General features: G+C 37.1%; 1 protein-coding gene across 5 annotated transcripts in view; it reads right to left on the bottom strand.

Annotated features, from left to right (window-relative positions):
• The window catches only part of ERC2 (ELKS/RAB6-interacting/CAST family member 2), an 840,807-nt gene that overhangs the window by 431,946 nt on the left and 385,397 nt on the right, over positions 1–23,464 (bottom strand). For 2 of the 5 annotated variants that reach the window (XM_030570317.1, XM_030570316.1), the window contains 2 exons: positions 20,128–20,321; positions 10,221–10,232 (listed from right to left, as the gene is read on the bottom strand). In XM_030570317.1, the coding sequence (XP_030426177.1) occupies positions 10,221–10,232; positions 20,128–20,321 (206 nt within the window). Of the gene's footprint in view, positions 1–10,220; positions 10,233–20,127; positions 20,322–21,099; positions 21,130–23,464 lie in introns of all 5 variants that reach the window. The other 3 variants (XM_030570314.1, XM_030570315.1, XM_030570319.1) reach the window with 3 other exon arrangements.

Here is a 23,464-nt window from a genome sequence, read left to right on the forward strand (position 1 = left end):
CGGAACTCCATATGGATATAATCCAGGCCTGGAGCCTTTCCTCTTTTCATAAACTTTATGCCTTGGTGAAGTGTTGAGAGGGTTATTGAATGCATTCATGGCTCAAACATGCAGGGAAATTATTTATTCACTTAAAATCCATAGATGGATTGGTCTAGGGAAATAGGTATCATCATAAGAAAACCCACACCCATTTTAGACTGAAATCTTTGAAATAAGAAAGAAAAAACAGTTGAAATAAGCAGCCCTATTTTCTTCAAGAAAACTCTAGTGCTCACATTGCTAAATTAATCAAGAATACCTAGACTATAAATTATTCAGATTTACAATAAAATAGGTTATTAAAGACAGATATTTTAATAGGCAAAAATATCTAGCTGTGCTATCATTTGAATTTTATATACTTTCAAGATTTAAAAAAAAAACTACACATTTGCAATCCAGAAAAAGGATTATGTTCTCCAACCTGAAGAATGCCTAATGTCCAAAACATCCTTGAGTACTTTAATCTGTTCCTTATGCCTAGCTCTTCTTGCTTTACTTTCTTTGTCTAACCCATTTGACATGATGACCAAAAATGAGAAAGAATATTTTAAATGCAAAAACAAGATGAATCATTAGAACCATGCAGAATTAATTACTTTGACACAGCCAACATTTCCAGTACAGTTGGGCTTGAAAAAAAACTTGTCCTCAGGGAAGTTCTGGTCTGGATAAGACCTCTGTTTAAAATGTTAGATACATCTCTAATTTTAAACAGACAAATAAGATTACTTATGGGAATGGCAGTTCAAACATTTCAATCAACTTTGTACTTCTATTTGGCAAATGTTTCTACTAGTAAAATGAAAAAATAAAAATACCAGCTCAAACAGCTGAAAGGGCCATCTTCAGCCCTAACATAAGTCCCAAAATAAAATGGGCAAGAGCAAGATAATGCTGTAAAAACAATGAGAAAAATCAGACTGCCTGGGAATACTTTCCTAAATATGGTACCTGACTTACCCACTATGTATGTTGGTTATAATGGGTCACATTTTAGCCCATGCTAAGATAATAATTATGGTGTTGCCCACACCTCCAGAAAAAGGATGCGCACACAGCATATGGTACTAAACCAATGTTAATATTCACCGATAGTCTACCCTAAAGAAAACACCTCCCCATTTCCACCCCATGCAACATATACCATGAAATATAGATTAAATTGTGCAAGGAGCTGTGCCTATGGGCCATGGCTTGATTAAATCAGCCACACACACAAAACACATAGATTATACAGCATGACTTTTTTGTCACACCCTGTTACTCCTGTCTTGAATTTCTGTCACGAGGTTTTCTCTAATTTTTCTAGAGAAATAAAAGGTGGGGGGAGGGGGGTCCATGGGCAGATTAGCATGGGGTAGAGACACAGACATACCTCTTCCAGCAGGCTTTGGAGTAATTTGTGGAGTAGTTCTGTCACTTCCACCCCTTAGTGTAAAAGTGCTATTGTGCCTGGCCCTTGTGCATGATAGGGGAAGGAGAGAACAAGGGCTCCTTGTGTTCTCCTCTCCCACCTGCACACCCATACTATACCCAGGCATAATCTGGCACAAAGTGATGATCATAAGCACACAGTGTACAATTTTAGATAACAGAGCTCTTACTATTTTATCTCAGGAATGTTTTGTAGTACAAACTGCACCTGGGCTGTAACCAACTGCAAATCCAGCTCAAAACTGGCACTGTTGCAGTAATTTTCATGGGAGGTCCTCACGTGGCAAATATGTTAAAAGGAAGCAATGCAGAGTGCAATTACCAGCTTCTGATTGCTCTTATATTTGCTATAAGTTAATAATCACAGAGTCAGCAGCTAAGTACCAAAACAAAAGGAAACAAGAGTGCTTTTCACTGGAGCAAAATCAGGAGGTTGAAAAGCAAAAAGTCAATGATGGAGATAGCATCAGTCCTGGAACAGCTATGATTCAATCCCCAAAGCCAAACAGGAATACAGCATTCTACACACTCTAGAGGGCTTTTCAGAAAAGGTGAACAAATTCACCTCTGCAGCATCTTTGGTGGGCATTTATCAGTACTGATCAACAATTCACACAACCCATGTGCCAGTTTACCATGGTCTCAATCTAATCTATCCTAAAAACAAGCAAAGCACAGGATGGAGCCTAAGAAAGCCCAAAAGCTAAATTTAGAAGGTTTATCATTTCTACATCCTTAAACCCCACAGAGTTGGGGTTTCTGCCTTTAGTTTGTTTATCAGATCTAGTTTTATATGACGGATGCTATGAATATTTCTTACTCTTTTAGCAACAAGACCAAACCCTATAATTAGCTCTCTGCATAGCTTCTTTTATTCCATTTTATAGCACTATATGCCCTGAGCATTTAAATAGCCAAATCATTTCTTTAAAGAGGAAGTGACTCATGCAGACGCACCAGTAACTAAAATATGCAAACAGATTTTTTTTAACTGTCAGTTTATATTTCAAAGGTATCACACAATTTTAAAAAATGACCTTTTTCCATTCCTTTTGAATTGAGGAATCTTTAATTTAATGTAAATTATTAATGTAATGTAGAGGGCAAATGTAAATAAGCACAGATAGATAGATACAACATCATAAAAATATGAGGGTAATGGAAGCCCCACAGTATATCAAATTGACCATCTGTTGTTGAATGGAGCCTTCTTGCACAAAGCATCCTTCCTTGCAAAGGGCTCCCTTGATTGAAAAGGGCTAAATGCTAAGGGTCCTTACTTGGTTTTCGTTAAGCAAATTCCCAGTGAAATCAGTGGGAGTTCTGTCTGGATGAAAAATGAGTAAAAACTGAGTAAATACCATAGAATTTGGTCCATTGTGACTGAGTTTAATGTGTTTTAATTTCTATGATCTCAAAGACCATACTTAGCCTAAGCTTTAGACACAGTGGGGCACAAAGGAGAAAAAAGTTTAGCAAAACAATGTAAAATCTGCGCTTCCTAATCCAATTCTTGATGGTGCTCAAGGATTTTCATTTACTTCGCTTGGGATTGCTGACCAGAAAAAATGTAGAAGTTTGATGCTCCCTTCAGAAGTCAGATAAAGGTAAGCAAGGAGTAGTTCAGGGCCTACTGTGGAGAGGGGTCATGTGGGAAGGATGCCCTCTAAGTTAACCATAGCCCAACCCACTATCTTTCTATAGCAGAGATCTTTCTCTATTCATCTCTAAGAGCCTTAGAGGAGGGTATCAAAAGGACAAATTTCTGCCTCATTTTTAGAGCCCAGAGAGGGAGAGAAGAAATTTTGGTGGTAGGTCATTCTTTTATCTCCCTTCTCCTAGAGACTCAAATTCTATCTACTGGCTAAGCTATGTGAGCATTACACCTACTTACTCTCTGCTGCTTTGAGAAGATGACTACAGGATGAGGCAAAGTAACTGAACAGCATAAAAAGTGGCTGAAAATACCTGGTTCAACAAATATGGCTAAAATTTTAGTTATCTGCACACGATCTAATTCACCCATCAGTAGCTCTCAAAGACAGAGTAGAATACAAGTATGTTACAGTACTCAATGTTGCCAACTCTCAAGATTAACATATCTCATTACTTGGTGTTCTACTTTAATGTCCAGCTCCTCCTGTCTCATTTACATGAGAAATTCAGCTTTCAGTTAAAACATAACTTTGTCACGATTGCAAACAAAAGTTTGAAAATGTAACCCAAGTATATCCTATACACGCAAAGAAAAATAACCCTAAATTTATTATTTTTTAAATTTCACCATTTTAAAATCTCACGAATATTTGAAGCCTGACTTATGAATGTGTGGGGTTACTGAGTGCTTCAGTAAGGCACTATCACTTTGTCACAACAAGCAGCTACAAGAAAATATTACTGCATTGTGCAAACCAATGTCTTGGCATTATGAGTCGGTACAGCCCAATGTTGTCACAGAATCTGTATCTCCCACCTTGAAAATAAACATCTGTGCTTAGGTATTTATTTAGCAGACGTATAATCTGGGAATTTTCCAGAGTCATTGTTTAAACAAAAATGGTACTTGATACAGTACTAGCTGCACGAAGTGGAGTCCTTTAGCCTGCAGCACTTCCACCTAAAGCACTGGAGACATGCTGTGTTTGCATACTGGAGAGAGAGGTGCACGGAGGAAAGCAGAGAACTGAGACTCACTAGCTTCCCATTGCTACCTTTTTCATAATGTCATTTGTAGCTCAGACCAGTTTCATCTCCACATACGTCGTGGATTGTGACCACTGAAAGCTCAGTACAATACAGTTTCTTATCTCATCCCACTCTTACTGAATAACACTTTAGATGGTTTCAATTACAATGAAAATGAATCAAATCTAAATCAGAGGGTTTGTCTATCACAGATCCATTAGACCATCAGGTGTGTGCACTAGGGAGAGGGCTGTAAAGAAGTAGTTTGCTTGTTCAGTCCTTATTTTCAGCAGCACCTTTAGCCGCAATCACAACCAAAACTAAAAATAATGTTTGTTTTCCGGAGGCCCAATACCTGGAAAATGAGCTAGTGTTACAATTGTGGATCCCAGTTAAATAGACCTTCCTCTGTTCTTAACTTAGGTTAACTAACTGAGGTTAAAACAAAAGGCAACTCATGTTTTAATTTTGTTTAGCAGCTCGAGGTTTTAACTCAAGCACCTAAACTGAGTTAAAATCTGAGTTGCCTTAATTTCACTGCTATTTTAACCTGAGTTAGCTAATTTAAGTTAACACCACACCTTTTTTTGCAGTGAAAATATACCCTCAGAAGAAAACCTACAGAAGGGTCAAACCTTGTGTATCTCAGTGGGCCATTGAGAGTAACTTTCTCCACTACTTCAATTGATAATCTATAATTAGGTTATTTTCTTCTATTCTAGTTAGTGCATCCTTTGTATCATTATCCCTCTTTGATCTCCACACTATTTTCTATGCTGCTTCTTTCCTTTACACAAAAAGAATGATTTTGTGACTTAGTGAACAAATGAAATAAATGTACATCTCCCAAATGAGAGACCATCTGACTGCTCCCCAAACGTAAATCTCTGATGCATGGGGAAGACATTGTGCCTCAACCAGGTGCAGTGTACCCTGGAAAGGAAGCATAGAATGGCTGCTACTCTTTTCACAGGGTGCAGGATATACTTCGCAGAATCCATGACTCTGCCCACTTTGGGGAGATTAGTGCCAATAGAGACACAAGGGAAGCAAAAAGGCTGTCTCTGTGCTGGAAAGCACGGAATGGAAAGGGAGAACAGTTTCTTGTGGCCCTGCTTCCATAGCATATCAGTGGAGAGCCAAGTGCATTCAAAACCAAAACATATACTTTTGTACTCAGAGAATTAGAGAACTCTCACCCCACCCAATTTATGTTGCCCTCCCACACTCAGTTTTGCCCCCTAAAATTTGCATGTCAAAATAATAAATTACTAGAAGATTATAAATTCTCCTTTCTTGTTCAAGGATCAATTTCTAATTATCTCCAAGTAATTTGTTATTTTGACCTTTGCATGCAGTTTAGCACATTATAGGAGGCAAAGTAAAATGTGGGTAGGGTCAAATGGGTGGGATAATGGTGAGCAATGAAGGATTATATTGCAGAGAAGAACAGATTGGATCTTTTAGCTGTTCATCTCCAGTTATTCTGTTTGTTGATTTTTGTTAAAGATTCAGAATGTTTGTAAAGAAAGTGTAATAGTGACTTTTATATCTTAATTGGACTCCACTGAAATATACTTTTGACTTTAATTCTTTTTTACCAAAATATTTTGATTGTGACTATACATATATATACACATATATATACACACACATATATATATATAAGAGATAAGAGTGAAGCATCTTTCATCAAATCTTTAAATATTTTTACAAGGCAGTCTTATTTAGTAACACACTACAACAGAAAAAGATGACAACACACTGTCAATTACCCAATAAATATTACAACTATGTTTCTCACCAAGACTAAGCAGTCTTTCTGAAAAGGACAGTATATCAAGGATTCTCTCAGTGCTCATTAGTATAACTATCTCATTTTCTCCAAGGAAATTATCTTTGAACAACATATCACACTGCCCTTGGAACCATCAAACTGACATTTGACAAAACTGCAGAAGGCTACTAAGTTAAATTTAAAATCCCCTTAGACCTTGCCTTGCTCATCTCATTGAGCTTTAACCTCCCATGGAAATGATTAGGCAGATCAACAGCTAAGGCTGGTGGGAAAATTTCTTGCATTTCTCAGTATATTAAAATCTGTTGGAACACATACAATCCTACAGTTTGTCTATATACAAAAATGGAGGTGGGGGTTGCAATGTATAGTAACCTAAATGAGAAATGTTAAGTTGGTTTATTAAAAGTTCAAAAATGCTGTTTCTTGTATTTAGGGCTACATTTTATTAAACTGATTGAAAATATGTAATTATTTATATAACGCATTGCATTCTCTATTCTGCCATCAGTATAGAAAAACATTATGTTATCATTTAGACAACACATTCTCTAACAACCATAAAGCAAAACAAATAATTAAAAAACACACTTAGTAATACATTGATTAATATAACTGAATAATTAAATACAGCCATTTCCTAAATCAAGATCCGACACTAATGATTATACAAGCCTGGAAACCTTAATGCAAACACTGGAATCCATCAATAAACCCACATTGTACTCTAGTAGCCTTAACCAAGACTCGAGGGACAAAATTTTGGCAGAGTTAGGACAACAGTTTTCTTTAATGAGGTCAACTACTCTTTTAGGTCAATATAACAAAACAGGAATCACACCCACAACCACAGGACAGATATTTCCACACACCAGTCATTAAATACCACAAAATTAAATACATGGCAATAATATTGCATGATATTCTTTCTTTAACTTTTATATTGCAGATGATCTTTTCAATATATGTTGAATATTTGCTGACACAAATGCTATAACACCAACATTAAAATATTAAATTCAGCAAAAGTTATCCCAAAGTAAGCATCTCAAATTCATTTCTGGATGGAATAAATAAGAAAACTACCATTTTTCAAGTGTAGCAGTCATAAGCAACCAATGATTTCCAAATAAATTGTTTCTTAATGATTATTTGAATCCTTGCATTTCATTACTATTCAGCCTAGCTTCTCTAGAAGCTGTCTATATTATGCATACAATAAAGAAGAAACTAAATCAGTGTTCACCCAGTTTACTAATTCAATTGACTGCAAACAGAATAAGATAATGATAAGATTCAAATTTCACAAAAAGGAAACTACACATGTAAAGAAATGCAATCAGCTTTAGTTGGAAAGCTTAAAAACTAAAAAAATGATATATGTGAAGTTTTAAGTAACAAGTATCTTCTCCAAAGATTTCAAAATTGCCAGTATTTATCCAGACTACCAAGGTAGAAGACTAACTTAGAGGCTGATGTGAAAAAGATAGAGATTTGTGACAAGCTCATCCTTGTAGGGCTAGGAATGTGCTGAACACTTTTCTGTCTGAGGTTACAACTTGGAATCTAAGAGGCCTGCAGCCTACATAATATTTGTCCTCCATAAAATTGAATCCACAGATTCCCCCCTCTTGGATGCTAATCTGCAGCAGCAACCTCCCCTTGGAAGTGGGCTGAGTGCTCAGTTGTGGAGCTAAGATATAGCATCTCTCCCAAAATGATCATCTGGCCCAGCCTCAATATACAAAGAATAATTTGGGGGTAAAAAGTGTAAATTCGCATAAATGTAGGCTTTCTGAAATTTTCAGATACAGACATGTTACAAAGGCAGACTGAAGATTCTGCCATAGCTCTATCTGAATGTGACATCAGGCCTTCCAATACCTGGAACCTGGACTGAAATGAAAAACCCGTATATCCCAAAATTATCTACCCGGGAAACCTCTGCATTGAGATGGACTCATCACTCTGGATGATTTGTGGGGGGTGGGAGGGAAGTTCTATCTCGATACTGTCTGAAAGCCTGCCCTAGTGAATGGAACAAAGCTGCCCAAATAAGTCATGTGGTATGGGGAAGAAAACCAGTAGATAAATGGACTAGTTTATGTGGAAGTCAAGAGACCACTTTTAGCAAAAACTTTGTATGAGCTTGAAGCATCACTTTTTCCTTAAGAAAAATTACAAATAAGACATGAATTTAAGAGCAAGAATGTAGTTTATACAACTGTCAGGGGACCATACAAAAAATTAAAAAAACACATCCCAGGACAACGATCAGTACAATGAAGGCTTGGAAAAAGGTTTAAAGGAAGGGATAATCAATCACCTAGGGAGGAAAAGCCCACAAAGCCACTGGATCCTTCAACTTGAAGTAGGCTTTTAAGAAGCCCTTCTTCATTCATTTCCAATGGCAAGAACCATTCCACAGGAATTAATAGGAAAATATAGCTGCCAGGTGTATTTCAGAAATGATAAGTGTGAGCTAAATTTCATTAGCAAAACCGTGTATTGCAAACTGGAGGATATTGAAAAAACTCAAGGCAACAATAGTTTACTGGAAGCCCAAATAGAAAACTTTTTTCCCCATTAAAACGTGTTATGCTTGGAGAGATTTATGAATTTCCTAGAACACTTCATGAGAAGCAGCAAAGTTTCTACAGCTAAGACCCCAGAATCTACATTGCTAAGTACAGAAGACAAGACCTGGGTGTGGTACCACTCTCTCTCTCTTTCAACTAGAAGGGGTTGAAAATTTTCTGAAAATGATGGTTTGACTAAATAAAATGTTTAGAAGAAATGTATCAATTTTCTCAAAATTGACAAAGAAAAATTATCAAAACCGTTCACTCTGAAAAGGTTAAAGTGCTTCATTTCGATAAGTGTTTTGTTTTATCATTTCAACTTTATATTAAGTTTAAAAATTGAAAGAAAACACTTTGACCTTATCAGAATGAAACATTTTTAAAAGGTAATTTTGATATTTCCCAAATTAATTTTTTTTGGAATTTCATTTCACAGGAAATTTTGAAATTATGATTTTTATTCCAATTCTAGACAAAGGGAAATTTCAAAATGTCAGCATTTCCCCTGGAACAGAAATTCTGAGTTTCAACCAGGTCTACTTTCAATAGCAAGCATAAAATTATAGACTAAAATATGAGAGGCAACTTAGTTGTATGTAAACGTGATATGGATACTGTACAGTAAGGTAATTGCAGAGCTACCTGAATTTACAAAGGATTTGATTTCAAAGCACCTCTAACTGAACTTTTGAGAAAGAAGCAATAGAATTCCTTTGAGAGGGTTATAAAAAACATCTGCAGTACAATCACCATGAACTCGTCTTAAACAGGCATCTGAAAGCAAGCTAAATCATCTGGAAAAGTACAGTAAAAATTCTTTCTGCATCTAAGCACCGTGACATATAAAGCTAGTTCCCAGCTAAGTATTTTCTTTGACTTCAGCTATGATAAGTAATAGAAAATCAATTTTAAAAAAATCAAGTTTTCTATTGTGTGCTGTTAATAATAAGGATCAAGCACATAATGCTTATTTCTAGAGTTCCTGTTATTTTGATTCAATGGCTGATATAAATATTATTTTCTTGGAGTATAGGAATGGGTGAAAAATGTCTATTACTTATTTTCTTATTACTGTTGACTAGAACTGGTTGGGAAATTTTTGATAAGAGGTTTTTCGTTGGAAAAATGTCCATTTGTTGAAATAAACTTTTCTCAGGAAAGGGTCTCATAGTTGTATCAGTTGTTCACATCGTTTGAACCAGTATATGACACTGTGTGTAAATGATGAATTCCTTAACAATAAAAACAAATTTAAAAAAGATCTTCACACAAAACAACATGTGGATTCAATATGAGGCTAAACCACTTTTTCTTAGAAAACTTTTTCAAAACATTGTGATTTTTTAAAATAAAATGGCTTAAGCTACAATGTTAACATAGCTGCTATACTACTGCCAGAATTTTTTTGTATGGGAAATGTATAACATTGTTTTAGCCCCATCATTTTACATCGTGCTTTAGAAAATGATGATTGAGCTTGAAACACAACTGGTAACCTTCCAATACTTCCTGACAACAAAATTATCATATGAAAAAACAAACTCTGAATGTATAATGAAAACAATGAAAAATAAATTGCAAGAGAAAAACCACTTAAGAAATGTATTATATCAATGAGAAGATCAAGCTTAGCTGAACAGCGAGTGATGTAAGAGAAGAGAGCAGAAGGTACTGACCTGGAAGTCAAACTTGTTGGAGCAGGGGTGAAAGCAGCAGTTTGGAGAACAAACAGAAAGGAGGGAGATAGCAAAGAGAATAAAGGGAGGATAAAGATTAGCTTTTTCCAACGAATAGTGAGATGTTATATCAACAGTCTTTATTTAAAAAAAGCAGTAAAATAAAACTTCTGCATACTATTTCCTTGATGAGTAAGGACCAAACAAAAACTTAAAAGCAAAAAAGTTACCTAGTCATTTATGGACTATAGAAAACTATATATGTTTAGGAACTCACAGTGCACATATACAAATTGTAGTTAATAAAATAGGTGGCAATTGTTAAGGCATTTGTTTGGCAGCCTGCAGTAATCGTCATGAAACCATTATTTGAACCAAGGGGGATGACCCACATTCAATATGTTGTCTTCATCCGTGACAACAAAAAATCTAAAAAAGCCGGCTACAGGTTCAAAGATTTTCATTTTAGAGGTTCAAAGTATTGCACCTAACAATTATCAAAGATATTGCTTCTGTGTGTCCCCCCAGGAAATACAGTCCCTTTCAAAGCTGAAAGCAATTTTTTTCACTCCTGAAAATGAGGTTAATACTTCATCATTGAAAATATCCAGATGCTTGATAACTTATTTGTAAAAAAAATAGCTAACGTGCCCTTTCAATTAGCCAACACAAAAAAAAATCCCTATCTTATGCCAAACTAGAATAATTCCTAGAGTTGTCACAGCTGCACATTGTTGCATTTATTTATGAAAGATAATTAAAAAAAACAGAAAAATAGCTTTTGACAGCTATTTGGCATGCTGGTTCCTTGTATTTCACATACTGAATTATGTCAGTGCTGCACGGTTTGAATGCTGGCAATTTTTATAGAGTAGCCATTACTTTGTTTCCATCTCAGTTCACTACAAAAAATCCAGTGAAATAAAGTTTTAGACTAAATCCCACAAAAGTCAGGATATTTGAAATTGAATATTCATAACTGTGCCTCTCTAAGGTGGTATGTGCAAAAACACAGTTGCAGGTGTGAAGTGGATAATTACATGCACAAAAGAACTGTAAATTGTGGACTAGGATAGATTGTGCCATTTAATCAAAGCCTGGAGTGAGAGGCATGCTGCACTATACCATTCCAGGTGATCACAAGGGCATTCTGCTCCAAAGAGGCAGAATTGCTCCCTGGAAGAACCCAATTGTGCTATGGAGAGTACAGTATGATCCTAGCTCTGCTGGGTGATGAGGAGGGGGTAGACTGCTTGTCTATCTTCCAGTGCAGGAGAACTAATGCCACTCCCAAAAGTGTATTCAGGAGTTTCCTTCAGGGCACAATTTTATTCTTCAAATACAAAACTCCTCTGAATAAAGCAAGCTGGAGGGACCCAGAGGCCTTTCCCCTTGAACCTCTCCTCCCTACTCTAGGACAAGCCACAGGAGCTAACTTTCCTGCAAACACTCCTCAACTGGGGTTGATATAGGAACAAACCTGACTGGCTGCAGGCCCTTAAAGAAGGTGGATCGATGGCTTTTGGGTGACTCGCTCCCAGAAAGACCGGCAGGGCAGCACAGAGGCTATAATTCTGTACTTGTATTAAGAGGATCCTATCTTCCCTACTGCATAGCCACCTAAGGACCAGCCCCAGTCCAGTTCACCACAAAGGATTTCTGATGCAAATGCTGCCAGACTCTTGCAATAGTACTGCACATATTTACTATACAGTTAAAGTCCCACAAAGAGAATATAATCAAATTGCAGCTAAGAAAATGCTTCAGCAGTGTCTTTGCTTCAAAATAATATGTCTGAAATCTTTGTAATTCCTAAGGGCTCTGCTAAGTGGCTTGATTCAATTTAACAAACTGATTAACCAGTCTACATTTTCCTCTCTGGCGTAACTCCAGGTTTTAGGGATCTGCATCACGATTTACTCTCTCATTCCCCCTCCATCAACCTGATGACACTTCACTCTTTATCCAACATCAAGCTGGAATGACTCAAGTATATACCTGCAGATTGCCAGATGGGTTAGTCTGGGGCTATCGCTCATAGAAGCAACACACATAAGTGGACAAAACTCTAGCTTAGACCTGTTTTATCTGTTAAAAATCAACATGTGCCTGATCTGTTTCTGCTTCCCTCAGGGGTGGTCCTCCAAACCTCTGTTGGAGCTTAAAGACCTACCATTTCCTAAACTGGTTTCTTCTGCATAGTAATTGAGCTGATTTTGGGCACACATTGCATAGGCTGCTTAAAGTGATTCATGGAAAGGGCTGTCCAAGCAGAAGCCCTCTCCAAAAAGAAATTTGTTATTAATCTAGTCCATTTCCTTTGTGGACTTTTCTTCAAATACCCTCCTCCATGGGATGGAATTTATCATCCTATGAAGCGTGCAGGGCTGTTTAAACAAATAGAGTCCAGACATTTGCAGGAAACTGTTTATAAATCCCAAATCCTGAGTTACAAATGAGCAGGGACAGCCTCCCTATGCTGCTTTTTAGCTACACATACTGTAGTGTGAAGACAAACATAAAAAGGCATGCTTTAAGTAGCAACTATAGAATTCCCTGAACTGGAAGTTCCCTCATTTATTAAGCTCCATGATGCAACATATACTGGTACTGATTGATATGTGTAGATGACCAGGAATTCTATAACTACAACACATCTTGCTTTCTTTATAATAAATTGAAACTTAAATCATAAATCAGTGTCTACACATACAATTCAAAAGAAACTTCCAGTTCCTCAAAACTATTTATACTACTATGTCCCTTTGCCAACCCCATTTACATAGTCCAGAGCAATAATCAAAAGATCAAGCCTTTGAGGGGGTCTGATCAATCTTCCAGACTATGGTCTCCCTTTTGCTGAATTTGTGTGTGCAGTTCTCTGGGGGAAGGAGGGCTCAATTCGTGACAGAGTACCCACAGGTCTCAGATTCGTTCCTTGTTGTGTTAGGAAATATTTAAGATGAACCAGATTCTTCCAGAGAAGTCCTTTTGGAGTCTCCACTAGGTAGCCTTTGGGAGTGTCTGCCTGGTTCTGAACCGTTCCAAATTTCTGGGAACTTTTAAGCCAACCATTGCTCCCTGGTCTCAGTTCAGGTAATCCTTTTGTTCTGTGCCAATCACTGAAGTTTGCTGCTTAATTTTAATTTCAGAATCCCATTTTCAAAATTCCTTCAGGTTGGGCTTTTTAGATTTAAGCATATTAGTACCATAGATACAACCATCCTTAGCTGTCTTAGCAACAAACGTTTTGCTGGGAATAGACCAGACACAAGTGATGTTGACTGCTAGGCCATAAATGCTTTATACTGGTCTACTGTTTTTATATAGGTCTTTTTAAAATCTGCACTGCTCTCTCCACCTCACCATTGCTCTGGAGGAAATGTGGACTACTAGTAAAACATTAAAAATCAAAGTCCTGTGTGAATGGTAGGCACATTTCAGGGATAAATTGACACCTATTATTTGATATGGAGACTTCAGGAACTCTGTGTCTTTCAAATATTCACTTCAGTCTCTGGCTGTCCTGCGCTGAGGAAGTCTAAGTAAGTATAGCCAAGTCAATATACCTGGAAAAGTAATCAACTACAATAATGTGTCCCCTTTCCAGAGAAGCAAATATGTTGCTACCCATTGTCAAGCTCTGTCAGGTAGTTTTGTAGAGAGTAATTGCTCTGGAGATTGCCCCCTCACCTCCTTGTTTCATACCCCACAGCACTCTACTAAAGTTTGAATTTGCCATTCAGACTGGGTCACCACCGGGACTGTTGTGGTCATGCTCTGCACTTGTTTATTCCTTGGTGTCCTGTATGCATTTTGGAGAGAATCTCTTTCTGTAGTACTGTAGGGACAAAATTGTTCCATCCTTTCAGAAGCAGGCCATCAGCCCCAATGAGGTCCGAACATTCCTGCCAATACAACAGTAGGCCTGTTGGAAGTTGACTCTGAGCCCACCCGCTCTGGCAGAGTTCAGTAAATTTCTGGCAAGTCTTATCCTTTAGTTGTTCATCTCTAATTAGCTAAAGTCAGCTGACAGATGCTGGATTTGTTGCCAGAACAAAGTCAATGTAGACTTTGACGTCTTTCTCTAAAGTCTTTTCCTTTTCACTTGGTGGCTGCTTAATTGGGGTTCTAGATAGACTGTCTACTGTTATGAGAGCTTTCCCTAGCACATGATCAATGTTTAAAGAAAATTGCATCAGCTGTAGTTGAAATTTTTGAATCTTAGGCGGAAGATCATCCAGTGGTTTTGAATCCACTAAGGGCTTATGGCTGTTCACAGACCCAAGTGTCTGCTAGAGCTTCCTTTTTCACTTGAGCATAGCACTGTTCAGTTTCTGAGAGGCTCCTTGATATAAATGCAACAAGTCTCTGGTCTCTTTCTGGCTGCTTTTGTTTGAGTTCTGCTCCTAAACCATATGACGATGCATCCACTGCTACTGTTGATGGGTAGTTTAGAGTATTGTGCCAAACAGTACTTTTTATTTATTTTATTAAATGCATTTTTTATGTGTTCACCCAGATCTGCAAATTGTGACCATTAAGGAAATCTCTTAAGGGTTTTGTTACATGAATAAATTTGGTAAGAATTTTCCCAAAATGGTTTGTCATGCCCAGAAACCTTTTTACATCAGAAAAGTTTTGTGATTTGGGTAAGGCAATTAATGCTTTCAGTTTGTCTGAATCTGGCTGAATTCCCTATTTGCTAATTATGTGTCCTACAAACGTAATCTGCTCCTTTCCGGATTCACATTTCTTATTCAGAGTGAGTCTGGCCTCTTGAAAGCATCTCAAAACTGTGTGTAGTCACTCATCATGTTCATTTTATCTCTGCCATATACCAACACCTCATCCGCATGGAAGAGGATGCCAGGAAAACCTGACAATCTGAGAGACTGTCTTTTTGAAATGTGCCAAATGGAAGATGAATGAAACAGTACCTTCCAACCCAGGTGATGAATGCAGTTAATGGTACAGATTTTTTAGCCAGGGGAATCTGCCAGAAGCCTGTCATAGTATCTAACTTTCAGAAGACTTTGGCCTCTGATACCACAGCTAATGCCTGATCAGCTGCAGGAAGTATGTGTCTTTCTCTGCGCACCCTTTTATAAGGTTGTGTAAAGTCCACACAAATGCAGAATTTGCCATTGAGCTTCAGTACTACACCCATTCTCGCACACTAGTCAGTGAGTTCTTCTATCTGGGAAATAACCCCACTCTCTTTAATTCTTCTTTGACTTTTCCTAGAAAAGGCATAAGGATGCACTATGAGGCTGAGAGAGCCAAGGGAGTTGGTGATGGCACTGATTTTATTTTGTATTCTCTTGACAATATTCCTAGCCCCGAGAAGATGTGTGGATACATGTCCTGTATAGTTTGCTTTCTGCCATTAATGCATTCCAGTTTCCTTAATAGGTGTTGTCCTTGAATGCTGGAAACTCTAGTAGAGGAGTTGTTAGTCCTGGTATGACACATATTACTTGTTAAAGAAAAGAACTTTCAGTTGTTTCCCAATTTCCCAAGGAACTTCCCACAAACATCCAACTATTGTTACTAGCCCCATGTAGAATCTTATTTGATCTTTGCTGATTTTCATCTGGGATTGATTACAAACTTTTTGGAACTACAGTGACTGCTGCTCCAGTAACAATTTTAAATTTAAGTTTTTGGTTGTTTAGGTTCATGCTTATGTACAAAGATATTGCCTGTTCTAGTGAGGATATAGTCCTTAGAAATATAGACTCATCATCATCTGATAACAATCCCTGCTGGATAGTTTCCACTATTATTGATGACCTGCACGCTATTGCCAAATATCCCATTTTGTGGCATCTCTTATATTCTGCCTCTTTAGCTGCACATTGTTGCAAGCTGTAGCTTGGTGTCTTGCCAGATCTTCCACAACTTTTCCAACCATCCTTTCTATTAAGGTTTAAACAAATGGAAACCAGACATTTGCAGAGAACTCTGTTTACAATTCCCAAATACCAAGTCATCCATGAACAGGGACAGCCTCCCTGTGCTGCTTTTCACCCACACACACTAGCGTGTGAGGATACACACAAAAAGTCATGCTTTAAGAAGCAGTAACTAAAGAACTTCCTGACCAGGAAGTTCCCATGTTTAGTAAGCTCCACACTACAACACATCCTGATCCTATTTGGTTACTGTGGAGAGCCAGGAACTCTATAACCACTTCACCCACCCATAATTTAGCTCTTGGTGCACATGTGGGTAACAGGATATCTGCACTTCTCGGGTTCTGGAAGCACAAGATCTCAGTTCTCATTCCTTTAACAAACCACTCAAGATGTGAACTCATAGAAAGTTAAACAACATAAGATTGCTCTGGGAAAAGCATATTACAGGCTATTAAGAGTATATATTGTTATTGTTAGTTATACTGATAGTTGCACAAGATCTTTTACACTTGACTTTATTGAAAATGAGTATTATACTGATACAGCTGAAAAAACATGACCAATGCAATAAGTTACCAAAGAGTGCTAGAAACCTTTTAGGTTTATCAGATTGTAACAATAACCAATTTGAAAAATCAAAGTATTTTATTGTATATAAAAAGTAATTAACATACAGACCAATCTACAGTATACATGATGTATTGTATACAGTATAGGCATTTGTTAAAAGTAAATGATTAAACTGTCAGAAACGCAGTGATTTCTGAAGTAGAAATATAAAGTTCAAGCCAAAGAGAATTACTATATGCATAAAAGCTCCTTCAGTTTTGTTAATAATTCCTGCCTGTCTGCTATTCAGCACGTACATTTCTTTGAGACTGTCCTAAATCAGATATCTCTTCTTTCAAACATTTGACGTTCTCTAATATATTGGTCAACTGCCCAGTTTAAAAAGTGGTTTCTGTGTGTTAAGTTTTATTTCAATCTATAAAACACAAACTTATTTCAATATTTTTTTAATTTCAGATAAAAGGATTTAATTATAAACACTCCTCCATAACTCTGAAATGGAGATGTGTTTTATTGGTAAAAACACTATAACTAATAATATTATGAAGTATGTCTTTTATAATTCAAGGAAAAAAAATTAGACACTGGACTCCTTAAAAAGACTACCTTGCAATGCAAGGAAGATGTTAGAATACGAATACACATGGTGCTCAGCAGATTATGTTCAAAATGAATACCTGGACATAGCACTCACTTTCCTAAGAAATCCCACACAAGCCTCTGTATCTGGAGCATGTGTTGTCACTATCACCGGACAGAAGACAATTTGCCCTTTGGAAGCTGCATAGGAGAGTAGGGAACAAGGCAGAGGAAGCAAGTTTGCAGAGCTGCACAGGAATGGGTGGAGAGTAGGTAAAGCCTTGGCTCTGCCTTCCCTCAGATAATCAGCCAACAGAGCTGAGCCATCACATGGGGGAAAAGTATGCAGCACCTTGTAAAGAACTGCAATAGTTTATTTCTCACTGGAATTATAAGGGTCTCAAACTTTGGGTCATATTAAAGGAGCCTGATTTGTTAAAAGAGGCTTAAGCACCAACACTCTGAAAATCAGGCTTCTTCATTGTGTGTCTATACCTAGAAAAGATTACTTTCCCTGGTGTGCTGGCCACCCATTTCCCACCCCTTAATACCCATACACATACAGGAAGGTGAATATACTTATGTCTCCTTATTCTCCCATGCTGCAGTCTAAAACAAGGGATAATTTAGCCCTTACATTCTAAGTAGATGAACTGACACACAATTTCTAAACATTTGTGTTTTATTTTGGAATAATTAATCTGCTTCTTCATGGAATACTTTCTTATGTACATTGAATCTCTAGGGCTCAATCCTGAGAAACGCTGAGTATTCTAGCTCGGATGCATGATACATGTGCTTAAATTTAATTATGTGAGTAGTCTCATTGAAATTAACTGGATTCCACATAGGGGCCAGGGGCATTCTAGCAAATCTCAATGCAAGTTGGGGGCTAAAATTTATAACATTTTATAGCTACCATCTGGTCATACTCAGCTATTCAAATATACTGTACGCGTTTCTCAGAAATACGTCACCAATTTTGTCACACTCAATACACGTGTGATTCATTTCTTTGTGTGAAATTGAAGGAAAACATGTAAAATATCCACTACTCATTAGAATCCTGGCCATTTGCTCTATAATCAATTGTAAGTAAATGATTCAAACTGCTTTATGTTCAGACTACGGTTCACATAAATCAAATAAAAATATCATGCAGGAAATCACATTCATATGCATGAAGAAAACCATACGTTCTATTCTTATATTTATGTCTCTGTATTTGATTATATCCTTTGTATTAACTATGCTGGAAGTAAACTATTAAACACATTATTTACAGCGTGGGAATTTAAATCTTTATTTTGCCGAATTTCCCAAAACAAGAAGGGTTAAAAGAAAATTCGGGGCCCAATCCTACAAGGTCCTCAAGCACCAGTAACTTCCACTAACTTGTGCAGATGTCAGTGCTTCTTAGCACATTAAGGTCCACAGTTACTATAATTCCTGTTTTGGGCAACAATAATTTTCTATATATATATATATATATATATATATATATAAAAAAAATTCACAGTTACTTGTGGGCATTGTGTACATCAAATAGATGTATTTATTATGCATTTACCTACAAAATTCATCTATCATCCATCCCACATCTCCTGGGCACATGCACATTACTCATATAATTATAATATTGCAATAGTAGTAAATATATTGTCTAGTAAAATAATAATTATTGCTAACCAGATCTTTGTCAAGTACCTGCAAAAAGTAAATAAAGTAAATATTTAGCAACAGCTAAATTGTAAAAAGCTGATAAATAACCACATCAACTTTTGGAAGTTCACCTGAAGTTTCAAACTATGTAAGGAGGACGTTTTACCTCTAATCCACACAAGCCTCCACCCATAAAAAACAGATCTTGGGCTTCTCCCTCCAATAACAATTGACATTATTAGTAGGTCTATTTTGTAGCAGGATCTTTCTTCTGTGACAGTGTGCCACTTTGCCCAGTAGTAGCTGATAGATGGGCAGGATCTAGAAACATTTACAGTGGGACCCACTGATCTTCCTTTTGATTTATGTGGCCCCTTGAGACTCTCCTCTCACAACACAACCCCTGAAATATACACTTTTGAAACACCCGAAAACACAAGATTGCTTCCTTCTTTCCTTCCCATAAAAATGGCTATGCTGGGATAGGAACGGAGAAATCTCACACATTCAAGAACTTCACATATATAGTACAACCTGGGGCACAATCTTCAGAAGAAGCTTTACAGTACTTTTCAATTTGAAAGGAACAAGATTAGTGGTTCCAACTCCCTCTCTCCCTCCACTAGGGAAAGGCTAAACAACTTCCCCGCATGTAAGAAGGAAGAGGAAGAGCCATCTTCAAAGGATACTTGCCAACAGAAGAGTGTGAGGTACCCCAGAAAAATACCCAAAGCTAGAGTTAAGGAACAGATTAAGAAGATTTACCACATCTTTCCAGAATTTCTCAGATATATACTGTACATGCTGTTCCAGGCAAGGACAAATGTCTGGAATGGTTCTTATTTGGGTTCACTAATACTAATACAGTATCAGTAAAAAAGCATAATTGCTCCCATAATGCGATATTTCACCCAGGTTCTGCATACAGGGATATTACTATGTGAACTGGGTAGAAGTTTCCCTATATATACTCTTTGATATGTAGAATACCAAGCCTTTTCTAGCCAAAAGGAGGAGATTCCAAATCAGCTTCAAAGCCAGCACATACACTTGTTTCTTAGGTACAACTCGTGAAGTAATGTGAATTGACTTTTTTGTTATTTTAGGTCCTTCCAGAATGGAGATCTCTTAATAAAAAGGCCATTCAATATAAAGCAAATAATACAAAAAAATACCTTTCTAGCTCAGCAATTTTCTTATCTTTGTCATTCTTCTCATTCTCAACTTCCTTGAGGATTTCTAGAAGTCTGTCAACCTCAGCTTGAGCTTTGCCACATTCTTCTCTGTAGTAAGATGCCTCTTTGTCAAGCTGTTTCATTCTGTCTGCAAATTCTGGGTTCAGCCGAGCTTCTTCTTCAGCTTCATGAGCCTTCAGTGTTAAATTAAAAAACAACAACAGTCATTTAGATAGTTTGGTGGTGCTACTTCTGCAGCCTCAGCATTCAAATCTGCATGAAAAAAGGATTATGGGTATTTTTGTCAGTTGGAAACATATTCCCATAGAGGCACAGAAAAGAAAAATGAAAATCTGTCTGCATTCTTCCTATAATCATCAGGGGTTTATATTCCCAAAACTGCATCATGAAGAAAAAATATTTTCCCCAATTTAGCGTTTTTCATACATGAACGTAACCATGAAAATCTTAACTTTTGTTTCACTATAAAGTTTCTTATTACAGTCAAACAAGCAGGAATTTAAAAAAAATGCCACATTCGGTACCCTAGTCCACAGATTAAATCACTGGATATCTTTTAAAATCTCATTGGATACTAACAATTTAAAGGAAGAATCAGAGTTGTTTTTAAAGGTAAAACTAGAAGAATGCTTTCAGCTGACAGTTTTAACCCAAAGCCTTTTTTTCTAATACTTAACCTGAAACATCAGAGGAACAAGCCTGTTGGTGAACACGGCACAAATAAATATACCTGGCAAACACATGCATGGGTGGGTGGTAATTTCACAGACAAGAAAGAACACAATGAAAACAACAACAACAGGGCAGAGTCCTGTCCTACTCCCACCAAAACTAATGGGAAAGTCCCATTAACTTCAATGAGAGCAGGATTGGGCATAAAGGGTTTTAAACTCTTGGCTGAAATAATCACAGACAGATGGAAACAACAATGCACTGCAATGCTTAGCCTACCCCTTGTTTCCCATTATTCCTAATTGGCATCTTCAAAGAGCAGGCAGGGAAAAAACAAGTAGTTTAACTGCAGTGCACATCAAACATAAAAAATTCAGAGAACATTTTTTTAAAATGTACAAATATTTTACAAAAATTAATTAGAACAGTAGATCTTCCTGCTATCTTACTAAACAGGGCAGATGTTGATTTATTTTTATTTTCAGGGAATAAACAAGGCAAGCAAGCAATGAAACAACTGCTGGTCAAAATGAAACATGCATGTTTTGAAAAAAAAAATCAGTACCACAAACTACTACGGTTAGAAGGTTGACATTCTTTGCAATGATTTAGTAGAAATTTTTCTATATATGTGTGTATATATATATATATATTTTAAAGTCTTGTGTTTAAAGGAGGAAAAATAATTACATTACTGAAGAACAAAAATATTTTGTTTCTGCATGTAACATAATTTAAGCATGAGGATAATAAGGAAAATAATGTTGCTTTCAAATTCTATTTTTCTACTTTGGGATTTCTATTCACGCAGGAGATCTAATTGTGAAAAGAACAAGGAAGTGACATAAGAAGCTCACTATATTTGTTTTTCTTGTTACTCCAATCCTCCCCTCTAGACAATATTACATTCTTAGGCTACAGGCTTCACGCAGATGCCGGGATCTCCCTACACTGAGCTCATTGCAGGGTCTGGTACTTAAGAGTATTTCAACTATAATGTTCTGGTGCCACATTTACTAATAAATTATTTTTTATCTTTTAGAAATCCAGAAAGTTGATAAATATCACACCGAAGGTGGTGGTGCTGGTGGTGGGAATTAGCTACAGTCAAACTTCTTTTTTTTGCCAGCATTATATTTTTTAAGTAAGTAAAATAATGGCTCAAAATCCAGTTGTGCAAGAAGTTGAGGTCCTTCTTTAAGGTGCTAAGCGCTCTCAATTCCCACTGACTTCAACAGAAAATGAGAGTGTATAGCACTTTGCACAATTGGGCCATACGTGTTCCTCTCTCATTGAAAATAGAGCAGGAGCTTGCAAGTATTCCTATATTTCTGTAGAGGCCAAAAATCCACAGGAAAAATCAGGGTCCCTCTTTTAAGATCCCAGGTAATCTATGGGTAGAGCCATCACTCCACATCACTCCTCAGATTTCCTTCTTCCACCTGGGATCATGGTTCACTTAAGAAGTCCTGAAATAGACTCACCCACTCTGTCCCTATTTCTCATTTGCCTCTTATATTCTATCCCATCACCATTAGCGCACATCTGTCTATCCACATGCCCACTGCAGTGTAAACACACTCAACGATTCAATCGGAGAGCTGGGAAGAGAACCCAAATTCCCTGAAGCCCAGTCACACACTATATGCACTTGACCACACCGCTTTACAGAAATAGTCTTTTTAATCATTATGGATGCTTTAATTAACAATAGTTTGCATGATAACTTTACATTAGAATTTTACGTTTGATGCTGCTTTTTATTATTGTAACCATGAAGAGCGTTATACACATGTACTAGATATTGAAGACGAAACAGTAATATTTTCAAAAGTTAAAATTAGTTGTGTAAAATGAAATCATTTGGAGGTCTTTTCATGTTAACAATAATAATTCCTGGCAGCTCCAGGAAGCACAAGGGATGTAAATGGCACCAGGAGACTCCCTAGTCCCCTTTGCACTCTTGTTCAGTAGCCAGGCACAATAGAAGCCTATTACTCCAACAAAAGAACTATTCCTAACATGCCCTGTACTCAAGACACTTCAAAAGGGAAAGGGTGAAAGCAGAGCCAGGGTTCCACACAGCAGAGGCACCAGAGCTAGCTGGGCATGCATGCAGGAATACGCTGCACTCACAAAACGGTGTAGCTGAAGGTATATTCCCCTACATACCGGCAAATACCATGAGGAATTCCGCCTTCCAGAGGCACAATTCCTCCTGGATAGGTTCCCCTTGGAGCAATGCATCTCAACACCTCTCCAAGCATGAGACAGTGCCTATGAAACTCGAGTATGCCCAGAACTGATAAATTACCTACTCCACCCTCCCAAGGCTCTAGAGATGCTTCACAGAAATGCATAATGTAAAATAACGTAAAAGCATAATGCAAATACCAGGATAAAAACATTCTAATCTAAAAACATTAGGAAATTAAATATGGAGCCCAGTATTTAAAACCATTATTAGGTTGTCCCTACTTGCATGGGATTACCCATTCAGTAGATTGGGACTAATTGGGAGAATAAGGATTGTTTTGCAGAAGGGATGCAGGATCAAACCCATGCACACTACTAAATGGACGGAAAAAAGGAAAGGTTCCACATATATAGAGGGCTGATGGAGTAATATCATAAAACATCTTTG

Source organism: Gopherus evgoodei, chromosome 7 (assembly GCF_007399415.2).
Source record: "Gopherus evgoodei ecotype Sinaloan lineage chromosome 7, rGopEvg1_v1.p, whole genome shotgun sequence".
Classification (NCBI taxonomy): domain Eukaryota; kingdom Metazoa; phylum Chordata; order Testudines; family Testudinidae; genus Gopherus; species Gopherus evgoodei.